This window comes from Lissotriton helveticus, chromosome 2_1, assembly GCF_964261635.1.
Source record: "Lissotriton helveticus chromosome 2_1, aLisHel1.1, whole genome shotgun sequence".
NCBI classification, from domain to species: domain Eukaryota; kingdom Metazoa; phylum Chordata; class Amphibia; order Caudata; family Salamandridae; genus Lissotriton; species Lissotriton helveticus.
The window spans coordinates 1,908,352,388-1,908,375,691 of NC_136059.1; the positions used below are offsets into that span (position 1 = coordinate 1,908,352,388).

At 43.7% G+C, this 23,304-nt stretch overlaps 1 protein-coding gene across 15 annotated transcripts in view; it reads right to left on the minus strand.

Annotated features, from left to right (window-relative positions):
- The window catches only part of BLTP1 (bridge-like lipid transfer protein family member 1), a 2,102,388-nt gene that overhangs the window by 1,649,719 nt on the left and 429,365 nt on the right, over positions 1-23,304 (minus strand). For all 15 annotated transcript variants that reach the window (XM_078676841.1, XM_078676840.1, XM_078676839.1 and 12 more), the window contains one exon: positions 22,753-23,011. In XM_078676841.1, coding sequence (XP_078532967.1) covers positions 22,753-23,011 — 259 coding nt within the window. The remainder of the gene's footprint in view (positions 1-22,752; positions 23,012-23,304) is intronic.

Consider the following 23,304-nt stretch of genomic DNA (forward strand, 5'->3'; position numbering starts at 1 on the left):
GTTCTTTGTGCAGCAGGTAGTGTTTCTAACAGGAAATCCTCTATTTGAGGTTCTGCATGTAGTTCTACCTTGTGGTATTTTGCTGCCCTATTAATAAGCTGTGCAAAACCTGTATTATCCTCAGGTGGTGAAGGTTTTGAGGGATACAGTTCAGGGTCGTTATCATTATCTGACCCTACATTATAATCTTCCCATGGGTCTGCATCCTCTGGGACAGTGTCTTCATCATCCCTAGGATGTTCCCCCTCTCCTATGTCACTTTCTACATCTGTTATAGGTGTAGATTGGCGTGGTGCAAAAGGAATAGCTGGCAGAGTGTGAGGAAGAGGGGAAGAGGGTGTGTCTCTAGGCTGTGGAGAAAGGGGAGGAGTTGTATATGTCCCCATTGTTCTCTTCTTAGGAGGAGTTTTGTCGTCCAATTGTTCATTCTTCCTCTTTTTAGGTAGTTCTGTCACTACCTCGCCAGTTTGTGGATCAATAAACAAAGTCTTTTGTTTGGATCTGTTTGATGCTCCTGTGTCGGTACCGAAGTTTTTGGTTCCGAAAGGTGCTTTTTCTTCTGACTGTCCATTTGTGTTTTCGGCACCGAGAGTTTATTCGAATCCGATGTTTTCGGTGTCGAGGAGGTCTTCGACGTCGAAGCATGTTTCGGTTTCGACATGGAATGTTTCAACTTCGAGCTTTCCTTTGTATGGAGCTTCGGTGTCGATGTCGAGGTGGGCCGTTTCTCGGATCCAACATGGTGGGAGGTCGAGTGTTTCGGTTTCGTTGCCGGGCCCGAAGGCGGGGCGTCGGAAACTTTTTTCGGTTGTCTGACCGGGCTCGAAGGCTGGGTCATCACCGTGCGGGGTCGGTTTTTTGGTAAGGGGACGTCGTCACTCACGGTTTGATGAACGTCGATTTCTTCGATGTCAGACTCGTCCGCTCCCGACCCCGCCTTGTCCTCCTCTTCTTCTTCCTCTTCGGGGTGCTGGTCCTCGAACAGCTCCGGGATTGCCTGTGACTGCATTCTCGACACCTCGTGTCTTCTGGCTCAACGGTTTCTAATCGTCGACTTGGAGGAGAATGCCGCGCAGGCTTCACAGTCCCTGGATTCGTGTTCAGGGGATAAGCAGAGGTTGCACACCTCGTGTAGGTCCTTGTGTGGAAACTTAGCACCACACGTTGGACATTTCTTGAATGGAGTCCTTTCCATGGACTCCGGGCTGGACTACGTCGAGATGGGCCTCCTGGTCTCGTCGACGTAGCAGTTGGAAATCTTGTTGTTGACGTCGAAGTGCGTCGAAATGGAAATGTACTCGCGCTCGATAACAATACCGTCGAATTGGAAAGGGAATACGCGCCGAAATATAACTTTTTTGTCGAAGTCGATCCGGAGCGCTTCGATCCTCATCCGAACCCGATGGCGGAAAAAACAATCGAAGGATGGAGCCGATGCCCATGCGCACTAGCACCCAAAGGAGGAGTCATCGATCTCGTGACGACAAAGACTTCTCCAAGAGAAAAACAAGTGCAATCATCCGAGCCCAACACCAGATGGCGATCTATTCATAAATGTACCATCTGCAGCCCATATGCCTCGAACAGTATATATACCGTTCATTTTAGTATTACATGCTCCAACTGGCTGTTTTGGGTGAGACCTCAGATTGGTTGAAATAACAATTGTCTCTCGATTATTTGCTGCACTGCTCACTATTTTTGCATTACAAGCATGTTAGACTTTTGGCTTCCTGTTGTGTATTTTTTGAACAAGGCTTTCGATATTTGGTCTACTGACCACATTTTTAGGGCTCGGCTGAACGCGCGGAAGCGCGTCCCCGCCGAGGCTCTTTTGTCGGCGTGTGTGCTTCCCAGGAGACAATCCTGGCCGCGCGCATCGCCTTGGAGGCGATTTGAAAGTGACACGCGCACGCGAACGAGCGCTGCGGCCTGGCGCTGTCTCCTGGGGAGCACACACGCATGCGCATACACACACACACAAGCGCCCACGCACATACATACAGACACCCAACCCCCTGCTCACATACACAGACGAGTGCACCCCCCTCTCCCCCGCCGTCGCACACATGCATACACACATCCATACACACACACAACGAGGGAACCGAGCCCCCGCCCGTTTCAACTTACCAGGTGAACTCTGAGGGACTCCGCTCTCCTTCTGGCGACGCTTTCACATCGCCTTCTCGTCCGGACGCAGCCCCGCCCCCGTCACAGGCGACTTTGCCTGACTTCCGGTGAGGCTGCTGGGCTCGTGAGTAACAGTGACTTCCTTGTTTGTGAATGCAAAGCAGTGGATGTTGTAGGCAATATTTAATTCCAACAATTAAAGGATTATCTGTGCTTTTGTCCAAGAAATACGGACGAGGGAGTGCAGCGAGTGCTGAAGACGCCACACGCCTCAAAAATTGTTTACTCAGGCTTTAGAACTCAACAAAGTGATATCAACATGGCAGAAAGGTAAAAGCATTATTTAGGATACATTAAAAAAATGGCACAGCGCGACACGGTCTCCTCCGTGTGACACACGGTGACTCATGCGGGGTTCCCCACTCCTCCTTCCTCAGATTCACTTTTATGTTATCACTAGTGACGTGTCACAAGAGGCGTGTGTGCGAGGGAGGGGCGGCCCCCACACGTCTATTTATGCTCCTCGTCCCTTGAAGCTTGACCTGAGCCCCTCGTCTCAACTCTTCCAAAGCCTGGGCCCGGACATAGCAGCTGACATCACCTGGACAGATCAGCTCCGCCTCTTAACCTCACCTGCAGTGCCTAAACCCCGGCCACAGCTCCGCCTCTTAACCTCACCTGCAGCGCCTGGACCTCGGGCACAGCTCCGCCTCTTAACCTCACCTGCAGTGCCTGGACCTCGGGCACAGCTCCGCCTCTTAACCTCACCTGCAGCGCCTGGACCTCGGGCACAGCTCCGCCTCTTAACCTCACCTGCAGCGCCTGGACCTCTGGCACAGCTCCGCCTCTTAACCTCACCTGCAGCGCCTGGACCTCGGGCACAACTCCGCCTCTTAACCTCATCTGCAGCGCCTGGACCTCGGGCACAGCTCTGGTGCGGAGGCACTGCTCCTGATCTTATCTGCCAGACCTTGGCCTCAGGCACCCACCGATAACCCCAGGTAAGTGTTTACGAAGTTTACCGCCTCTCTTCTCTTATAGAATAATATTCCAGGAAGCTGGAGATGGACCCGGGCCCCCTGAACATCAGTGATTGTGCCAGGTTGGTGTCACCCTCCGCGATGACATCTCCATAGCGCCTAGAGAAGAGTGTTTTTTGTCATGATCGTGCTAGCAGCTGGCTCAGGCAGTCAGTGCATGTCGGAAAATGACTCGTTCGAAAGTTAAACACGTAGGGTCACTGAGACACAGTACGACGTAGGGGTCAGACCCCAGAGAAACCCCCCCAGGGCATGATGTGGGCAGGAGCTCCAGCCCTGATTGGATGAGCTTTCCTACCTGCCTAAGGTGGTTCTCTCACCAGCAGCAATCCACCTACGTCACACACATGACGTCACTGTGACACACTCAGTGCTCAGGGAGACATAACACAGGCCCTCCCAACGCAGCAGTACAAGCACTAGAACAGCAGAGAGCACCAAGGTCATGCACGAGCGCTGTTTAACAGACTAACACATGGGTCAAAGCAATGGAAGAAGAAACATTGGCAAAGCCAATAAGTCTTGCCTTTTGGATTTGTAACTGCAGACCTCTTGGATTTGCCAAGTCTTTTTACCCATGCAGTTTGACATCAGCAAAAAATAAAATATTTGTTTGGTGATACTGAAAGGTTCGGCAAAAAATTAAATAAAAAAGTTTGATGATGTGCTTGCATGCATGTGTCATCAGAATGTGTGTCTATGATTCATGACGCTACGGTGGCCAAGAGTAATGGCATATGTGTGCACATGCATCACCACTAAAGTGTATACAGAAGGCATGATGTGAGTGCATTTTTTTATTTACCATTCCAAGATGGAGGACCCCTTCTTGGAGTGGTAAATTAAAAAAAAGAAATGTAATGTGTGTGAAAAGCCATTTTTTAGGAAACGAGCAGCCTCGCAGCAAATTGCATCTGCTGGACCCAGCAATGGAGGAGTCAGTTTTGGGGGGGGAGTCGGTTGGCAGACAGTAGGAGCCTGCACGTTTGAGGGAGCAAAGAGAGCTTTGCAGTAGGGTTGGGTGTTGAAATATCATAATACAAAAGCAAGACTGGGGGAGCTGAGGGAAACAACTAACAACGGCAGGGATAAGTAACATGGAGAATGACTATGGGTGGTTTGAGAGGGCTGCAGCACACGAAGGAAAGAGTAAGAATTCCCTTGAAGTGTTATAAGCAAAAGATACAAATATTTAAATGAATGTGCTAAAGGCTAGAGGGTCAACCTCGAAGCTGGAGTAACATGTTTGAGTCTCGGCAGGGGTACTCAACATCCTGGGATTCTGGACAGATCACTTCATCTCCCCGTGCCTAACAAAATGAATGTGTCCTCTCTACTTCTCTCTAATGCTCACATATTGCCATTTATTTATGTTTTTAAAAAAAGTGAAAAAAAAGTCATGATCAGTGCCAATAGCTCTACCTTTAATAATGCCGAGACCATTGCATTGTAAATGCTTGTTTATTTTGCTACTCAGCCAAAGAACATACCCACAAAGACAGAAGCTGGGGCAGGGGGAATTCCTAAGCCATGGTATAACAGAGAGGAATATAGATCCATATTGTTACTAAATACAGGTGTAAAGATATTCCCAAAGATCTTGTAACAAGACTAAATGAGATTCTCTCACAGCTGGTACCTCCAGATCAGTCTGGCTTTGCCAGTAGGCAACGGGTCAAAAATAATACTAAGAAAGTAGTACATGTAACAGGCTTGGCTCCTAGGTCCTAGTGAGAAATGATGTTCCTCTCCCTTGATGCTGAGAAAGCCTTTGAGAGCGTGGAGTGGGGCTTTCTTAGAGAGGCGATGGCGCACATGGATTTGCCCATACCTTTGTTTAGATATTATGGGTTCTGTATGCCGCCCCAACCTCAATTGTTAAGAGTCAATAACCTAGGCTCATAACGTAATTGTTAGGAGAGGAATGAGCCAGGGATGTAACCGATAGCACAGAGAATCCAAGAGAACACCCCAGTAAGGGGTTTTCATTAAGACCACACTCATTCAAGCTAACAACATTCACAGATGACATCCTGGCATCATTGTTCGACCCAGCCACTTCACTTCCAGCCCTACTGGTACAAAGTTCAATATTTAAACACCCCCATCACCTACGGCATGCTTCCCCACCTACAAGGGGTACTATCCCTATGGATCACATAATCCATAAAATACATAGGGACCTGCAGCAATGGCATAATTTACACATCTCATGGCTTGGATGCTATCATCATTTAAAATCACTTTAAAATTATATCATTACACATTACCGCCCAGTGTTGTCAGTAGCACCCTTAAGAAGCTTTAGAGCCTGTATGAATTTTTTAGGGATACGAAAGAAAGTGACAATAGGTTTCAAACAAAACCTTCTGCCACCACGGAAGGGAGGACTGGACATAGGTAACAGCTAGGAAGGAGTGGTTGAGGTAGAAAACCATCAAACGTTCTTTTTAGACCATGAGCTGGCAAATCAAACAATGTGGGAGCTTCCATGTGTGAAGAAACGTGATAAAAAATGTACAGGACGAAACTGAGGTTATAAGCACAATGTTGGGTAGCTGAAATGCAATAACCTCAAGTTGAATCTAACAAGCTACCCATCTCTATTCACTCCTCTTTTAGGCAACACAAGCAGTCAGTTATGGTTATTTAGCAACGAATAGCACCAATCTTTTAAACACATAACATGTGACTGGACCTATTTGGAATGCTGTATTAACACACAGTATATCATACTACCAGAAAACCAAAGAAAGCACACACGAGACCACACCAAACAGAATGATTGCCTTGTGCCAAAGTTCAGACATATTTGCCATTACAGTGTGATATCTTGCAGACCTCTTTAATATCTGCAGTAGGGAGAACCCTCTCTGTTGGACTGGAGGGGTTCAAGAAAAAAAGAGAAATGGACTAGTTCAAATGAAAAGCTGCATTGTCTGAGAGAGACTATGTTGTTGTGGAAAACTGTTTAAGGCACATGGAAATACAGTGGTTTGGCTAATCATTTTGGAAGAAATGATAGCCATGATGAATGGTTCCATCAAGGACACATAATACTGGTATGAGAAATGGTATAGTTGGAGAGGATTTACTTAGAGCACCCTGACTTTAGCTCAATTCTGTTTTACCACAAGGCAGGAGGGGGGATGGGTGAAGAATCTGTAGGTAGTTAGATTATCCACCAAAAAGATTGCTGCCAAAGGTAAGTAGCTTTTTCTTCTGATGGATACTGCTACCTGCAGATTCCCTACCTTCATAGACTCCCAAACAATACTCCAGTTGGGTGGTGGGACTGGAGAACTAAACCAGAAACGTTTTAAGGACAAACAGGGCAAAGTGACATTATCTACACACTCCTAAATTCAAGAAATAGTGTTTACTGATAGTATGGAGAGAATAACCTTGCCGATATCAGCCAGGGTTCAAGTGAAGGATTTTACCCAGTTGTTATAAGTCTTGAATCCCTCATGTGGGTCTTACTTGTCTAGAGCTTAGCAGACCTTGATGCATAAAATGCTCAAGTTAGATAGATTGCTTCTGCATTGCCTTTTCTTTTTTACAACCAATATAGAGGACAGAGCTGGTTATCTCAGTGAAATTCCTTTGTGCAGCTGATATAAAGGTTTGCTGCAAGCTTCGGTCATCTTTGCGACATGGTGGAGGGTAAAAGGATGGTAAAGGGGTGATGGATTGTCCCAGATGGAAAAGAAACACCACCTTAGGGAGGAAAGCAGCTTTAATTTGCAACACCAACTTGTCTGGGAAGAAACATGTAAATGGAGGCCAGACAGACGAGGCTTGCAACTCGCTGACAAGTCTAGCCGTGGTGATGGCAACCAGGAAAACGTTTTAAACGTCAAAAGCCTTAACTGGCAACTGTGTCAGGGCTAAATGGAGTCCCCACAAGAAATGTTAAAACCAAATTATGGTCCCACTGAGGCATTCTAAAAGGGGTTGGTGGGTACATGTTTGTCAGACTGTAGTGTAGTTCCTATTATCCCAATAGGCTCTGCGCATTGGAATAATATCTTCAATAGTACAGACGTAGGACTGTGGTTAACTATGTCTTCTACTGACGATATTAGACTTAATGTTATGTGTGCCAGCTAGCTCAGAGTTCACTAGAAACTTTCTCGAATAGGCAAGGAGGAGTTTAACCTCCCTGGATAGACAAGAAGGGATTTCGTTTCTGACAACCATAGAACATGACAACTTTGCTCTCCCTAATCAAGAGTATATCTCTAGAGTCGTGTGAAAACAAAAGACAGCTATTTTACTCAGTCAATACGTGCATACTTAGTTTCACCAGATTGTAGAGAAAAGAAGAGACGGGCGTGTTCAATAAAAAGATGTTTGTTTATTGATCAGTCTCTTTTCTCATACAAGAGAAATGAATCGCTACGATTGAAATACTTAAGGTTAAGTAAAGTGCATATAGTAAAAGCAGGATTATAAAATAATACTGTAAAAGCATTGATATGGTTTCTCAGCCATATGATACTTAAAATGGATAAAAGATATACATACATATATACATTGACTAATCGTTCTCAACTGGTGCTTCTAACTACGCCTACCCCGGTGTACCTGACCTAAGCCTAATACGTGGGCGGGAGTAAATAAGTAGCAGTTTAAGTTAAGTTTGCTTTGCCAAGAATCTGACTCAAAAATTCTCTGTAAGGGGTTAGTCAGTTCAGTACCTGGGATTTAGAAGGCTGGAGGGCTGGTATCTCAGTCTCAGAACTTGATATCCCAGCTGCCTGCGAGGGCGGCTGGAAACGCCGGAGCTGGATTTCTCGGCAAGAGAAAAGGCAGCGTCTCTCTCAGCGCGTCAAAAGGGAGGGGCAGCGTCGGTGGGCTTCCTGCATCAGCGGGGCTCTCCGTCAAGTAGCGCTGCTCCAATCTCGTCACCACCGTGTGTTTGCTTAGGGCAATGTCGGTGTTATTTATACCTGAAAGGTGCCGAGATTGACGTAAGGATGGACATAATGCGTCAATAAGGATGTCATAAGAACGGGTCGTTCGTACATTCTTTACTGAAGTTCTCGGCTGAATCAAAACAATAGCTGCGGGGTCTGCTGGAGGTTTGATTTGTTTTGAGAACTTGGTATGCGTTCTATGGGGGCTGGAGGAATAGTGCTTGCCTAATGTGATAGCATGTGCTATGACCTAATCAGAAAACGGGTTTCTGTGCCGTTGTATGGCCATTAGTGATTTATTAACCGGACAAGGGTCAGAAATAGGAGTATCGATACAGTTCCCATAGTAAACATCACACCCACTCCACGGAATCTATGTCCATATTTACTATCTAAGCAATAGTAAACATAACTAACAGTGCATGTGTATACCGAACCACCCCAAAATACATCAATATGTATTTGAAAATTGGTATTGCGAAATACACGAAAAATTAGTATAGTTACTATATGCAATCAAGCAGTATAATAATGCAAAGAATGATGCATATTTTAAATCAGCATGAATGATATGCGAAAATTACACATGAAATGGCTCTTAATAAAGAAGAAAAAGTGCGAGACCACTTCATCACATAAAAATACAATTTACTTGTAAATAAGGCTAGAGATTGAGGTTGAGGTAATGTCCCTAGAGTTCCTATAAATAGAAGCTCTGTTCTCTAAGAATAGTTTTTACTTTAAGCAGAAGATAAGTGCCAAAAAGGTAAATATTTTGGATTTGTAGAAAATGTTCTCGTGTTCAGGGGAAGACGGGAAAAAATTCTTTGTGGTTTCGCTTTGAAATTGAAGGCCAAATTCAGAGTTCAGGGAACGCTGTGTGCACGTTGCTTAAAGTTATTCTCTCTGTTCAGGTGAAAACATCATTTCAGATAGGCTACAGCTTCAGGTGAAAGTTCAACTAGGTTGGAAAATGTCGCTACTATGCAGTCATGGGCATGATTGCTTTCAGTGATGGTTTGATCAGCATAGCTGACAGAAGGTCGTACCTGATCGATGCTGCTTTCATCTTGTACTTCACTACCCTTCAATCGTAGTGGTGAAGTCTCCACGAATGCCGTCATCATGATAGGTAGCCGCTGGGGACAGCACAATGCATGAGCCGTTACTGGACTCAACAAAGTTTCTGCATCCAATGGCACTTCTGATTGTAGTGTAAGACAGGTGTCCAACACGCATTCCTCGCCGCACAGCATGCACCTTAATACAGGCATAACACAATTCTGCCACAAGGGTCTGAATGAAAGAAACCAGGTCATATTAAGATCTCTTAGCCGGGCTAGTCCAAGGACTTTAGTTATGCGGTCCCGGTAGCGTATAGCTAGGATCGTTTCTTCCATTGTTGCTGGAGTCTTGTCTGTGACATGGCTTGCCATAGCGAATCAATAGTAGCAAAAATAGGATGCCTGCTACTAGTCCCAACAAGAGAGGAAGTCCGCCAAAGATGGAATGGACAAAGTTTGGGAAAATGCTCAGGATCGCTTTGAATGGGGTTAAAGCTCCTGAAAAAACTGTCTTAAATACACTTGCGATACCACTCGTATCAGAAATGTTTAGAATTTCGTTTAGCATTTCTGCGAAGTGTAGGGGGCAATTTGTCGATAACAATGAATGAATCTTTGCCGTTGTCCTTGCAACTTGGAGATCATATGTTTCTTTGGATGATGTCAAATGGGTTGGCGTCTGTAGGAGCACAGTCTTCATTCTGCTTAGAGTATCAAATCGAATAGAAGAGATTTTCAAACTGGGCCATAACCTTGCCTACCTGTCTGGAGCATCATTCGGGAACAATACTCTTTCACAGCACATGACCCTGGAAGTCACGCTTACTAGATAAGGTTTTCCCGGCAGCAAGCCACAACATCTGTGATCTACAATTAGAATGTAACTCCCGTTCGAGAGTCTTGTAAAGAATGGTTCTATTTGTGTTGCAGGTGTGCCGAGCTGGTGACATGAAAGGTTATTCGAAGTCCCTTCACAGGCCCCATGCAAACTTATACCCTGACACAGAAGTATACCACTTAGTGATTTTTCACAATTATTACCACTAAGAAATACACTCTGTCCTTTATTACTGACACACGTGTGTGTATAGGGCAAGTTCCATGTTGACTTAATGTATCCTTTACCCAACCTTTCATACTGGCCTGCCTGTATATATTTTTGGCAGTATTGAAACTGGAAAGTTGTTATCGGAATATTTATTATCCCATGTATTATCCATTCAATGACAGGTCGTTCTGACATTGTCAATGGTAATCTCTCAAGTTTTTCAATGCTCAGAATTGTATAATCAGCACCCTTTTGTGCCAAACTGATTTGTTTATCAGTAAGGTTAAAGATATTGAATAGTGACGTTGTGTTGATTAAACGCCAAGGCACATAGCCTGAACGCAGATTTTGTAACGTCCAGCCAAGCTGTACAATAGAACGTAATTGAGACTGACCGTGTTGTAACATCAGTACGTCCTGCTCTATTATATCGATTGCAGATGATACAATACTGTCCAGTGAATATATTCTGGAAGACAGAGTCATTAACCCATTGTCCACAACAGAAAATGATTTTTCCAAATTAACACGGTCAATTTCCCGTATTTCCTCTGCTGTCTCAATTTGAGTTTCTTTCCAAGCTTCGTTATAAGCTGCATATATAGAGGCCGCTATGAAACGTTGTTGACGCTGTTTGTGTGGTCCCATAATGAAATCACGCAAGTCAGCACATTCTTTAAGTAAAGTTAAGTGTTGCTTAATTTCTGCCAGTGTGGATGTATGTAGCCATTGAAGGCAGAGTTTCCCCACACTGTAAGTAGTTACAATCCCTGGATGTTGTCTTTGGGAGTATCTAGGGTCTGGCCTGGTCAATGTGAACCCCTGTATTTTGTTCAGGAATCTGTCTTGACAGTTATTTGTGTCTGTGGGCCAGATCAACCATTGTTTCCAATCAGGATGTGTTCTGTTTTGGTTTAAAATATGGGATACGTCTACCTCAACATCTGTAGTGCTATTACTGTCAGGTGTTGGCTTCGGAATAGACGGTTTGTTTAAGTCTTTGATTTTGGCTAAGCCGAGACAGGTAGTCTGTTGAATGGTGTCATTCAAAAATATAATTTGTTCTGGGATCATGCAGGCTCTAAATAATGATTCTATACCTTGCACTTGCCAATCTTTTGTGCCCCAGATCGTTTTCGTTTCAATGTTATTGTTCCAGAAATCAAAACCCAATGTATTAATTTTTTCAAAAAATGAGTCTGAATATATCAATTTTGTGTTTGTAAGCATGGTTTTCACGCCTGTCTTATTTAACAATTTGAAATAGAATGATTCTGCATTACTTGTGTTAAACCCTGAAAAGTATGAATATTTATCATAAAACGTTTTTGAACTGCATTTTGGTGGAGTTGCACAATGTTCCCATTGGTTAAATTTTAAAACATTTCTGGGTTGAGTAGATTTATGCAGATAATGGTTACCGTAATGGTTATAGCAAAACATTTGATCGTAATTAGATGAACCTTGCAAATAATCATGTTCTGTAAATTTAGCAGACATCACTAGATCAGACATCATATCATTAATACTTTCAAAGTCCCAATCATCAGCAAATGTGCTTGGTTTTACAAAGTCACTCAATGAAATCTTAAATTGATGTGGATACTTCAGGAGCTCAACCGGGCCATATATTTCGTATTCAGTTTTGTCCCATGCTACCCCACCGGGTATAGGATTGGCTGTGAAGTTTACTGAAGAAAGTTCTCTTTTCTCGATGTGTGAAGATTTGTGTGGTTTCAGGACTAAGTTGATTTTCTGACTTGCTGTGTCCATTGTAACATATTTTCCCTCAATGAAGTGTCCCAAGCATAGTACCATGATGAGCCAAAGTATGAGGACAAATGCACCTAGTGCCACCCAAATTTCAATCCATGGAGAAATCAGATAGGTTTCTTTTAGTTGATGAAAGAGTTCCTTTGCTTTATCTTTAAAAGTTTTTGTTGTTGGCTGTACCTCTGGTTCACTTTGATCCTCAGAAAAATCATCGAAGTTGATGAAGTAGCCGGATGCTGTTCTGTCAATTGTTTCAATTGTGTCTGGATTCCTTTTTGCTTTAGGTATTTGCTTTGTTTCATTAGCATAGTCAATGGTTACATCACTGTAGAATGGAGTTTCTTGATGTAAAGCTTTGATTTGGGTTTCAAGAGGTTTAAGTTCCATGGCTTTGTTGCATAGTCCTTGTTGAATCACTGTATGTTTATCAGGTGTGATTAGTCTTTCAGTTTGAACCTCTGTATTTGTAGCAAACTTTGGTGTTCTGCTACTTCTTGGGAGTCCACTTGGCCTACTACTTGTTATAGGCCACATGATTGTGGTTTAACCAGGTCTATGGATACAACTCGGTTCTCCTTTTTACCAGCAAGGGGCGGTAGTACTACTGATCTTGTCCCGTTGACAGACAAGACAGGAACTGCTTTTCTGTAAGAAGGCCCAAATTCCTTCTTCACCGCGATCTTCTCTCTGACCAGATCCCCGATTTTTGGAATTCAGACAGGCCTTGCTGGGACAGGTGGTTTCTCTTCAGTGGTTGCTGGCTGCTGTTTTAACTTTATGTTGCTCAGGTCTTTTCTTGTTTTATTTAAGTTCTGTAAAATAGCCAAACGATCTTTGATATCAAAGTATTTTTCTTTCACCACTGAAGTCTGACTATCTAAGTCCTGGATTAACATTCTAGTCCCAAATAATAATTCGTACGGACTGAGACCTCTCAGAGAATTTCTTGGCAGATTATTAAGACTACGTTGGACACTTATTAAATGTTTGACCCACCCAGCTCCCGAACCTAATACCTTTGCTGTTATAGATTGCTTTATGTCACGGTTTTTTCTTTCCACTATTCCGTTTCCCTCAGGATGAAAGGGACAAGAGTACCGCAATGCAATGCCCATGCTGGTCATGGCCTCCTTATAAGCTCGAGAGCTGAAAGCAGGACCCTGGTCAGAATGTAGCATGCCAATTGCGTATGTGCCGATAAAGACTCGCAAATCTTTTATAACAGTTCTGGCGTTAGCCGATCGCTGGGGCCACATCCATATGAATCTCGTGCATGAATTCACTGCGACCATGATATATTTATAGTTACCATCCCTTTGTAAGGGACCGCAGTGGTCCAGGTAAACACAGGCTAATGGTTTATCTGAGATTAGAAGGGGCGTCTGGGCTGGTCGTTTCACTGTTGATACCTTCATTCTTTGACATATTTCACATTCTAGAACATAGTTCCTAGTTTGTCTTCTCATTCGTGGCCACCAGTATCTCTGTTTTAATGATACTGTGGCTGAAACGCCAGCATGTACAGAAGCAAGCCCTTCGTGTGCCGCTATAATGAGTCCTAACCTATGTTCCATGTTTGGAATTGCCCTATCCCCCACTCCAGGGATTCGAGCAAATGGAACGTTATTCGCATCAGTTATGTATGAGTACTTTACTGGAAAGCCTTTCGGGAGTGTTTCTATCGCATCTTTTACCGTAGCGCAGACAGCCTGTAATATTTCGCTGTCTATTTTTGTTTTTGACCGGGTGATGGCAGCTACGGAAGCCGTTTGCACAGCTGCCTTCGCGGCCTCATCAGCCAATGAATTCCCTGCAACGTGAACGCCATCACGTTGATGACTCAGTGTATGTATCACGTGAGTCTTTTGTAGTTCTTTTTGTAAAAGAACTACTTGTTCCCAAAGCATTTTATGCTTGATTGTGCCACCTTTTGCATCTTTAAAACCGTTCTGAACCCAGATCTGCAAGTATTCATTGTAAGACTGAACGCAATAATATGAATCGCACACTATGATTGTGGGGAATTCTCGATCGGTATTTTCAAGCGCCATCTTGAATGCAAGTAGTTCAGCTCGCTGAGCTGTACAATCTCCTAGAGATTGTGTTTTAGTTACCAGTGGTCTAAATTTTCCTTTGTGCCAGCGACCTTTAACAATCGCGCACGCAGCACTGTAAGCATGTTTACCCCCAACTGCGGGTTGTGCTGATCCGTCCGTATATATTATACAGCCGTAATGTTCTAGAGGCAGAATTTCGGTCGGCAGAGGACATTCAAATTCATATTGGAGAAATTCTTGTGTTTTTAAATTAGGATCAAATTCATATACCACGTCTGTTGCAGCAAGGGAATTAGCCCATTGTATCCATCTCGGATGTAGTGCTTTAGCATTCGGAATGCTTGCCTTTGTTACCGCCTCCAGGGCTGGTATTGGTGTTACGATGATTATTCGTTTACCTTGTGCTAGGGCTCTTTCTTTCGCTACAGCAGTCTGTACCGCGGTTAGAATTTTTTCTGTTGGGCTAAATTTCATATCAGCTTTTGTGTACAAGTGTGATTTGTATGCTATTGGTACCGTTTCTCCCTCATTAGAGGTTAGGTATGTGAATCCGCATCTTCCTGGGATGACTCGAATCACAAGGTTGCGTGTGTTGTCGCGTGTTTGTAGTTTTGTTTTAACTAACATCTCTTTGTAAAGATCTCAAAATTTCTGTGTGTTTTTGAGTCCAATTGATTCTTTTAAAATCTGGTTTTATTAGATCATAGAGGGGTTTAACCCTCTCTGCATAATTTATAATGTAAGTTCTTCCGAAATTTAGGAAACCTAGAATTGATTGTAAGTTTTTTAGCGTTCTAGGTGCTTGGATTACAGCACATTTCTCTAGGAAATTGTCAGCCAGGCTTTTGCCTTCACTTGATAGTTCATATCCTAAAAACAGGACAGTTAGATGGGCAATTCTTGACTTTTTGAAGTTGAATTTGTAACCCTCTGCTGCGAACCCAAGTATTATGGTGTTCACTCTTTTTAAGTGAGTATCCAAGTCATCATCTGTTAGGTAGATGTCATCGACATAAGATAATGCCTCGTCATCATATATTTGTAGTAACTCTGTTACTCTCGCTGAGAATAATCCTGGGCTGTTCTTGAACCCCTGGGGCAAACGACAGAATTTTTTTTGCGAGCCGTTTATTGAGAACGCGGTCAAATATCTGCTTTCTGGTGCTATATTTTGACAAAAGAATCCATTAGAGATGTCTAATGTTGTTTTGTATTTTTTGCGCACTATGCTATTCATTAGTGCTGCACTGTGTGAGTTTTGTACTGCAACGGTCTTGCAACATGAGTTCAAGTGTCTGTAGTCCAAAACAAGACGATATGAATCATCTGGTTTGGAGACAGGAAACAAAGGATTGTTCATTTGTGAGGTGCAAGTTTCAATCACCCCCTGGTATTCAAGTTGATCTAGGATCTCTTTTACCTGTTTTTTAGCTTCTTGCTTAATTGGGTACTGCCTCTGTGCAGTAGGTTGAGATTTTAACTGGATTTTGTGAGGAGGGGAGTCCTCATCCCATCCCACATGGTTTTTATATAATGGATTTTGTGAGGAGGGGAGTCCTCATCCCATCCCACATGGTTTTTATATAATGCAGGAGCTTGGGCTACTGCCCACTTCCTTGCAAGTGTATATTTTTTATGAATTTGAATATGATTTGAGAAGGCAGGCATAATAATGTCTTCGCCATGAGGGCACTCCCTGACAAACTCCGGTGGCCAGTCTTTTTCAGCTAGAAGGATGTCATAACCCTTGGAGAGATTATCCCAAAATAGACCCCTTATTTTTCTAGTCTTATCTCCCTCTATACGCAATGTTATTTCATATATTTTATGAGGTTTGCTAACTCTGGTATCTGCAGTTTCCACCTGAATGTATTCATTTGTGTCCACTGTCTCCAGATGATTCATCAGGATCTTGCGAGCTATGCTCACTTCTGCTGCGCTGTCTAGCATTGTCTGAGCCCATTCTCCGTTTTTCAGCTGTGTCCTCAGTATCTTCGGCATGTTTGATTACTTTAATACTGGCTACCTTCTTCTTTGGAAATTGTAATTTTTTACTTTGATGAGCAGGTTCTTTGTCTTTGGACTTGACGTGCTCTTCCCTGTGTTCTGATCGTCCTCTTCTTTCCGATTTCTGCGAGGAAGTCTGAAAAGATCGAGAGGGACGTGTATCAATATCTTGATATCTATCAGGTTTCTTTAAATTATCCCTATTTCTAAGGTTGTATCTTTTCTCAGAAGGCTCCCTTTGGGGAGACTTGTGTCCTTGGTCCGGAGATCTTTCTCTCCGCCGAGGAGACCTTCCTCTGGACTGGAATCTTTTTTCTTTGGGAGTGGATTGTTTATTTCCATCCCAGCTCTTTTTTGGAGTGTTTAGAATATTTTTAATAAATACCTTTTCAGGATTTTCAATTAGTTGGGGTTTCACTGGTTTCCCACCTAAACTATCTCTTCCTAGTTCTTCATAGGATTTTTCTATGATTCTGGCAAGTTCAAATGGTTGTTCTGCTATATCTGTTTCTTTCAACCTCTGGAGGAAAGTTATATCCTCTGTTGCCAACTGAACTAAGTCTCTATATGCCTGTGTTAGTTCTTTTATTTTAACTAAGAGTTCTTAGCTCGACATTCTATTAATGTCAGCATGTGATGTGTAGCTGGCTGGAACCGGCCACTTTGCTCCTGGTCTACCTAGTGGACCGAGCCTGGTGATGTGATCATTATGTTTTAGGGCGCCATTAAACCAGAGCAGGTGCTCTTGGTATTTCAGTGGTATTTCCACCTCCTCGAAAGGAGTGTACTCATTCGGAGGTTCCTCTTTTTTGTAATAGTGAAATTCCTTTGTTACAGCGTTTGCTGCTGGAAAGTTTATCCATGAATAGAATACCTCTGTCTGCCGATATTCGTGTGCCTCAATTACGAATATGACTGTGCCACCTCTTGGTGTCAGTCCATTTTCTATAAGTTTTAAAGTTATAGTTTTTCTTATGGTGACTGGGATGAGTATTGCACCCGGGTCTGTTTGCAGGAGACTATTGTCATCCGCTAGGAGTTGAGCTGCTACTCTAGCTGTCTCCCTTTCTACTTCACTGTCTGACATTTCACTGACAGGAAGGGTTTTCTGTTTAGTAACAGATCAGGTTTCTACGGAAACAAAGATTAGATGCACAATATTTTGGAACACTGTATCCTTCAACGTTGAATAAACCAAGAACCATACATAGGAGTCTCCTCCTACTAAGCTTGGCGGATTTAACCTTTCACCCACTCCAGACGTCTTTGGAGTATTATGGGGAAAAAAGGGTCTGTGTGAAAAAGCACGACTGAGTTACTCTAATGCCTTGCGTTAGATTTATCGCCTATCCAAACCGTTGGGCGCCATGTAGTGTAGTTCCTATTATCCCAATAGGCTCTGCGCATTGGAATAATATCTTCAATAGTATAGACGTAGGACTGTGGTTAACTATGTCTTCTACTGACGATATTAGACTTAAAGTTATGTGTGCCAGCTAGCTCAGAGTTCACTAGAAACTTTCTCGAATAGGCAAGGAGGAGTTTAACCTCCCTGGATAGACAAGAAGGGATTTCGTTTCTGACAACCATAGAACATGACAACTTTGCTCTCTCTAATCAAGAGTATATCTCTAGAGTTGTGTGAAAACAAAAGACAGCTATTTTCCTCAGTCAATACGTGCATACTTACTTTCACCAGATTGTAGAGAAAAGAAGAGACGGGCGTGTTCAATAAAAAGATGTTTGTTTATTGATCAGTCTCTTTTCTCATACAAGAGAAATGAATCGCTACGATTGCAATACTTAAGGTTAAGTAAAGTGCATATAGTAAAAGCAGGATTATAAAATAATACTGTAAAAGCATTGATATGGTTTCTTAGCCATATGATACTTAAAATGGATAAAAGATATACATACATATATACATTGACTAATCGTTCTCAACGGCTGCTTCTAACTACGCCTACCCCGATGTACCTGACCTAAGCCTAATACGTGGGCGGGAGTAAATAAGTAGCAGTTTAAGTTAAGTTTGCTTTGCCAAGAATCTGACTCAAGAATTCTCTGTAAGGGGTTAGTCAGTTCAGTACCTGGGATTTAGAAGGCTGGAGGGCTGGTATCTCAGTCTCAGAACTTGATATCCCAGCTGCCTGCGAGGGCGGCTGGAAACGCCGGAGCTGGATTTCTCGGCAAGAGAAAAGGCAGCGTCTCTCTCAGCGCGTCAAAAGGGAGGGGCAGCGTCCGTGGGCTCCCTGCATCAGCGGGGCTCTCCGTCAAGTAGCGCTGCTCCAATCTCGTCACCACCGTGTGTTTGCTTAGGGCAATGTCGGTGTTATTTATACCTGAAAGGTGCCGAGATTGACGTAAGGATGGACATAATGCGTCAATAAGGATGTCATAAGAACGGGTCGTTCGTACATTCTTTACTGAAGTTCTCGGCTGAATCAAAACAATAGCTGCGGGGGATTTCCCAGGTCTGCTGGAGGTTTGATTTGTTTTGAGAACTTGGTATGCGTTCTATGGGGGCTGGAGGAATAGTGCTTGCCTAATGTGATAGCATGCGCTATGACCTAATCAGAAAACGGATTTCTGTGCCGTTGTATGGCCATTAGTGATTTATTAACCGGACAAGGGTCAGAAATAGGAGTATCGATACAGTTCCCATAGTAAACACATCACAAGACCCTTCAGAAATCTCATCACCACCAGAGGTTTAAACAGGGTGGGTTCATCTACTTAACAGAGCAAAGCAGGTAGCGCTGAAAGTAATCCCTGGGCTGTAGCCACTGCACAGGCTTAGTGCACCAAGAACAGTGCAAACTGCAGTACACAGACAAGGTAAACATTTAAAGGATCAATTCTCCTCTTGGCACAACAGTTAACAAAAATATTCCATCTCTCCAAGTAAATGGACTTTGCGGAAGGGTAACATGCCGAAAAGACCACGTCCACCATTCCCAGTGGTTAGAGAAAGGCACTCAGATTTCCTCTCCAAATCTCCACGCAAGAATGTGTAGGCTGTGAAGATGGAGGTGCAGGACCTGTCCCCTCGAATGGAGCAACAGGTCCACTCTGTGTGGAAGACAAAGCGGAGAAACAGCCAACAGGTGCCGAAGGTCTGGATACCATGCTCTTCATGGCCAGTCTGGGGCAATAAGAATGACTTGGGCCAGGTTGTGGTTATCTTCATCAGGACCTGCGGGGAATTCGTAGAGGAGGGGGATTTTCTACTCCGAATGAAACATGCCCCCCAAGTTCCACTCAGAGAATGTTGAAGGGCTCCAAACTTGGCAATGGGTGTCTAGAGTGACAAAGGAGTCCATCAGAAGTGTCCCCAAAGGGCAAAGAGCTCTTGTACTATCTCCGGATCGAGATGGCAATCGTGGTAGGTTAGATGATGCTGACAGACTGTCAGCGCTCATGTTCAGTGAACCTACAAGATAGCTATCCTTCATGCACAGGATGGGGTGGTGGACCCAGCCCCTGTATCTTAGAGCTTCTCCACAGAATGTCAAAGATCCTACTCATTCTTGCTTGTTCAGGTACCACATTCAGGTCATACTATCAGTTAAAATCTGGAATGATTGAATACGAAGTGTCAGGAGGAAAGCCTTGAGCACCAATCAGATAATCCTGTTCCAGCAGATTGATGTGACAACTCTGCTCTTCTGGAAATCAGAGGCCTCTAAAGTCTTCCTTGCAAGATGTTATCCTTCCTTTCCCACCAGTTCAACTCTGCTGCAGCATTCTTGGAATCTGCAGCGAAGTTGGAACCACAGCTTGCAAAGTCACCACTGCAGAACCCTTATGTGCCAGCGTGAGCAGGGGGATAAAGGAAGTCAAAGGACTGATCAAACGAAAGGACCTTACGGCCTGGGACTTGAGTCCCCATCAAAAACATTTGAATCATATCCGAACGTCCTGCATTCTCTGCCGAGAAGAGAAAGCTCTGAGCACAATGGTGTTCAGTGCTGCACCGATAAAAAGGAGGCACTGTGAGGGCTCCAAGTGAAATTTGGGTCAACTACTTGAAAACCCAAGTCTAACAGGGAAGCTATTTACTTCAAATGTTCAAGAACCAGTAATACCGCTATCCCGACTGTCTGAGAAAGACCACCACTATTGCCATCACCTTCATAAAGGCTAGAGGTGCTGATCTCCATTTAAAAGAAGTACTGCAAATTGGTAATGGGTAGCGCCTACAGCAAAGTACAAATACTTTATATGGGACTGCAGGATCGGATAGTTGAATGACTTGTCCAGCACGTCTAAAGATACGATTCACTCTTCCAACTCCAGCACCAATAAACCATGAGCCAGGGATATCATGCAGCTGCAGACCGTCGTCCTTCTTGGGAACAAGGAAGTCCCTAGATTAGCACCCCGTCCCAATTCTTACTCTGGCATCCCTTCTACTACCCCTTTCTGCAACAGGATCTTTTACTGCAGGTGCTCTTCAAAAATCTGAGAGGCACCGGGAAAACAGATGGATGGATGCTGGACAGAAAGTATTGGGAGGGACCCTTTTCTACAATATGTAGGACCCAGTGGGTCCAAAGTGAGGGTCTTCCATGCCTGTAGTAAATGGGACACTCTTTCTCTCACTGGCATGCTGTGCTCCTTCCCAGGCAAAGTACTACTGCGTCCTGGTGGTACTGGGGAAGAGGAGGGTGGAAGTTGTTTGTCATGGTCCTTGACTTTCCATCTGTATTTCTGAACAAAGGGGTTCCCCTGTTGTTGCTTACCTGTTGTGGAGGCCTGTGGCTACTTTTGGAAACTCTCAAGGAAGGAGCTTGGTTTTTTGCAAAGATTCCTAATGAATGTGTTCTAGCACCAGCTGAAAATGCCTTTTACCTATGGCTTCCAAGCGTTTGGATTCCATATCAGGAGGCTGTGTTGGAAGTAAAGAAGCTCTGCACTACTAAGCTTTCCAGTGTGGGGTGAATAGGCAGGGAGGATGGATCCCCTGGTGTGCATCTGCATCAGTGAATACAGCCTCTATTAACTGCAGGGCACAAGGATGGTTTCATCGAAGGCTCCTTTAAGGAGTCAAAGAATGGGAGCAATGTTTCTGAAGTGAACGGCACCACATGTAAGATATTCATGAAGATATTAGTCCTTAGCTTCACTGCATGAAGTTGTAGGTCAAGTACCTCAGCTGTTTTCTTGATGACCGAGTAAAAAGCAGATATCCCCGGTGGCGGTCCTGAGGAGGTGTCAATATTAATGCCTGGGAAAGTGTCTAGCCCACTGGTCTCTATGAGGGCTAGTACTTCTGAAGGCAACACAGTCCCTGTTGCATACTGCTTATTTTTCCACCCCCAGAAGGTCGAGATGTATTTTACTGAGAAGGTAAAGGTGAGACACCACTACCTGCTGCATCAACATGGATCGTGGCGGCATATGCAGTTAGGCCAGGCTGCTACACATTGTAAGACATTGGTGTTGAACTCAGTGTAGAGTCACACCTGACAGGAGCCAATGTTTCCACTGAAGCTAGAGGGCATGGTCGTGGCCCAAAAGAAGGAGGTGGCACCAAATAGAAAACCTAAGGTACCAAAAGCATCCCCGGAATAAGAATATATGGGCCCGCAACTGGTCCCATGGGGTGCAAGGATGCTCCAGAGGGGACAGCCGCTCTCCTAAATACATTTATCACAGCCCGTTAAAGATAACCCATTGATAACCAGAACTCTTCGTCTATTTCCTTGGATTTATGGTTAATACTGTGGGTGCTATCATTTAAGTGTATTGGGCTTGAGAATGTCTAAAGTATTGACGATTATAGAAACAATGCATAGGATTTTCTAAATAAGTAAGGATTAGATTGATGGTGTTGGGGTATCTCTTTTTACTTCTTGTGCCACCTCTTCTCCTTTGAAGATGTGGTGGACAGGATCAACGTCGTTGGTGACCTGGACCATTGCCGTGACTGCCTCCATCCGGCACCCCAGATGACCCTCTTCTGAGTTAGCCATAGATAGTTTGGCCTTCTGTACCTTCATGGCCTTTGAGTGAATCTGCTGGTAGACGTCACACATTTTGTGTATAAAGCCAAAGCACCAAAGAGTTGTTGTGTGAATCCATACTGGACATTTGGCAGTCGTATCAACAACAGGATGTGAAACCTCTACGGAGGAGGCATGTCCCTATTTGCACCAGCTGAAAAACGTTGAGGTAAAAAAAGATTTACACAGCGTATGAGAGAACGAAGCTCCAGACACATCAAAAAGCAGAAAAACAGGCGCCAAACTTGGTGATATATCACCCCAATTATATCATCAAGACCCTGTGCTTGATGTCGTAATGGAACCTGCACCCTCTACTGGCACTAGAGAGTTATTGCAAAAGTTTCTTGCTCAGAATGGGGCCTACAGACATTCTGGTAAAAGTATCCATCATAAACATAAATTGTATGTTGTTTACCTTTCTTTAAGGCACTCCCAATGGATTCTACATCTTGAAGAACTTACCCCACTGTGAAATATGTCTATCAAAAACCATCGGACACAACACAACTAGGTCAACGTTTTCCAAACCATAGAGTGGGTTAGAGACAATAAATCAACAATAGTCGTTCTCTGTCTAATCACCCTCTGTACTGAGAGTCCAAGGAACAATCACCAAAAAGAACTATTACAACATTCATTAAACATATAGGCAAAAAGTATATCCATCCAAATGAAATGTATTTATTAACAAACTTACCTTCCACTAGCATCTTCTGTTTTAATACCTGCTAGATACTCCAAACGACCTAAATGATCATCTGTGGCAGATGAAGGGCTCTCCTTGTCTTCTCCCAGCAGAGGCAGGGCAGCACTTGAAGTGCTATTATCTTCTGAGGATGAAGAAGAGCTGTGGGATCGTAAAGGAACCTGCAAGCTCAGAGGCTGATTCGTCTTCTCGTTTTCTATACCTGCAGACCGCAAGTCCCATTCTTTTCTTTTTGTGCCATTCAGCTTACCTAAAAGTAAAAATAAGCATGCCTACAGTTTGCCATCTGTACCAGGAAGTTGATTTATCAGAGTACAAAATGACTCAAGAGCTTTCTTGCATTTATTGAACTCAGCAATAGCACTTAGATTTAAAAGAGCGAAGCACTGTAAACTGGAATTACAGGTAGAAAAAAATGTCCTCAATAATGCGATCATTTTATCCACTTATGAGGTTAGACCCCTTGATTTAAATATTTGGAAATCAAATTACTCTATTCCCATTTTTGAACCAAGTTTGCATCTGACATAATTGCCGATTAGC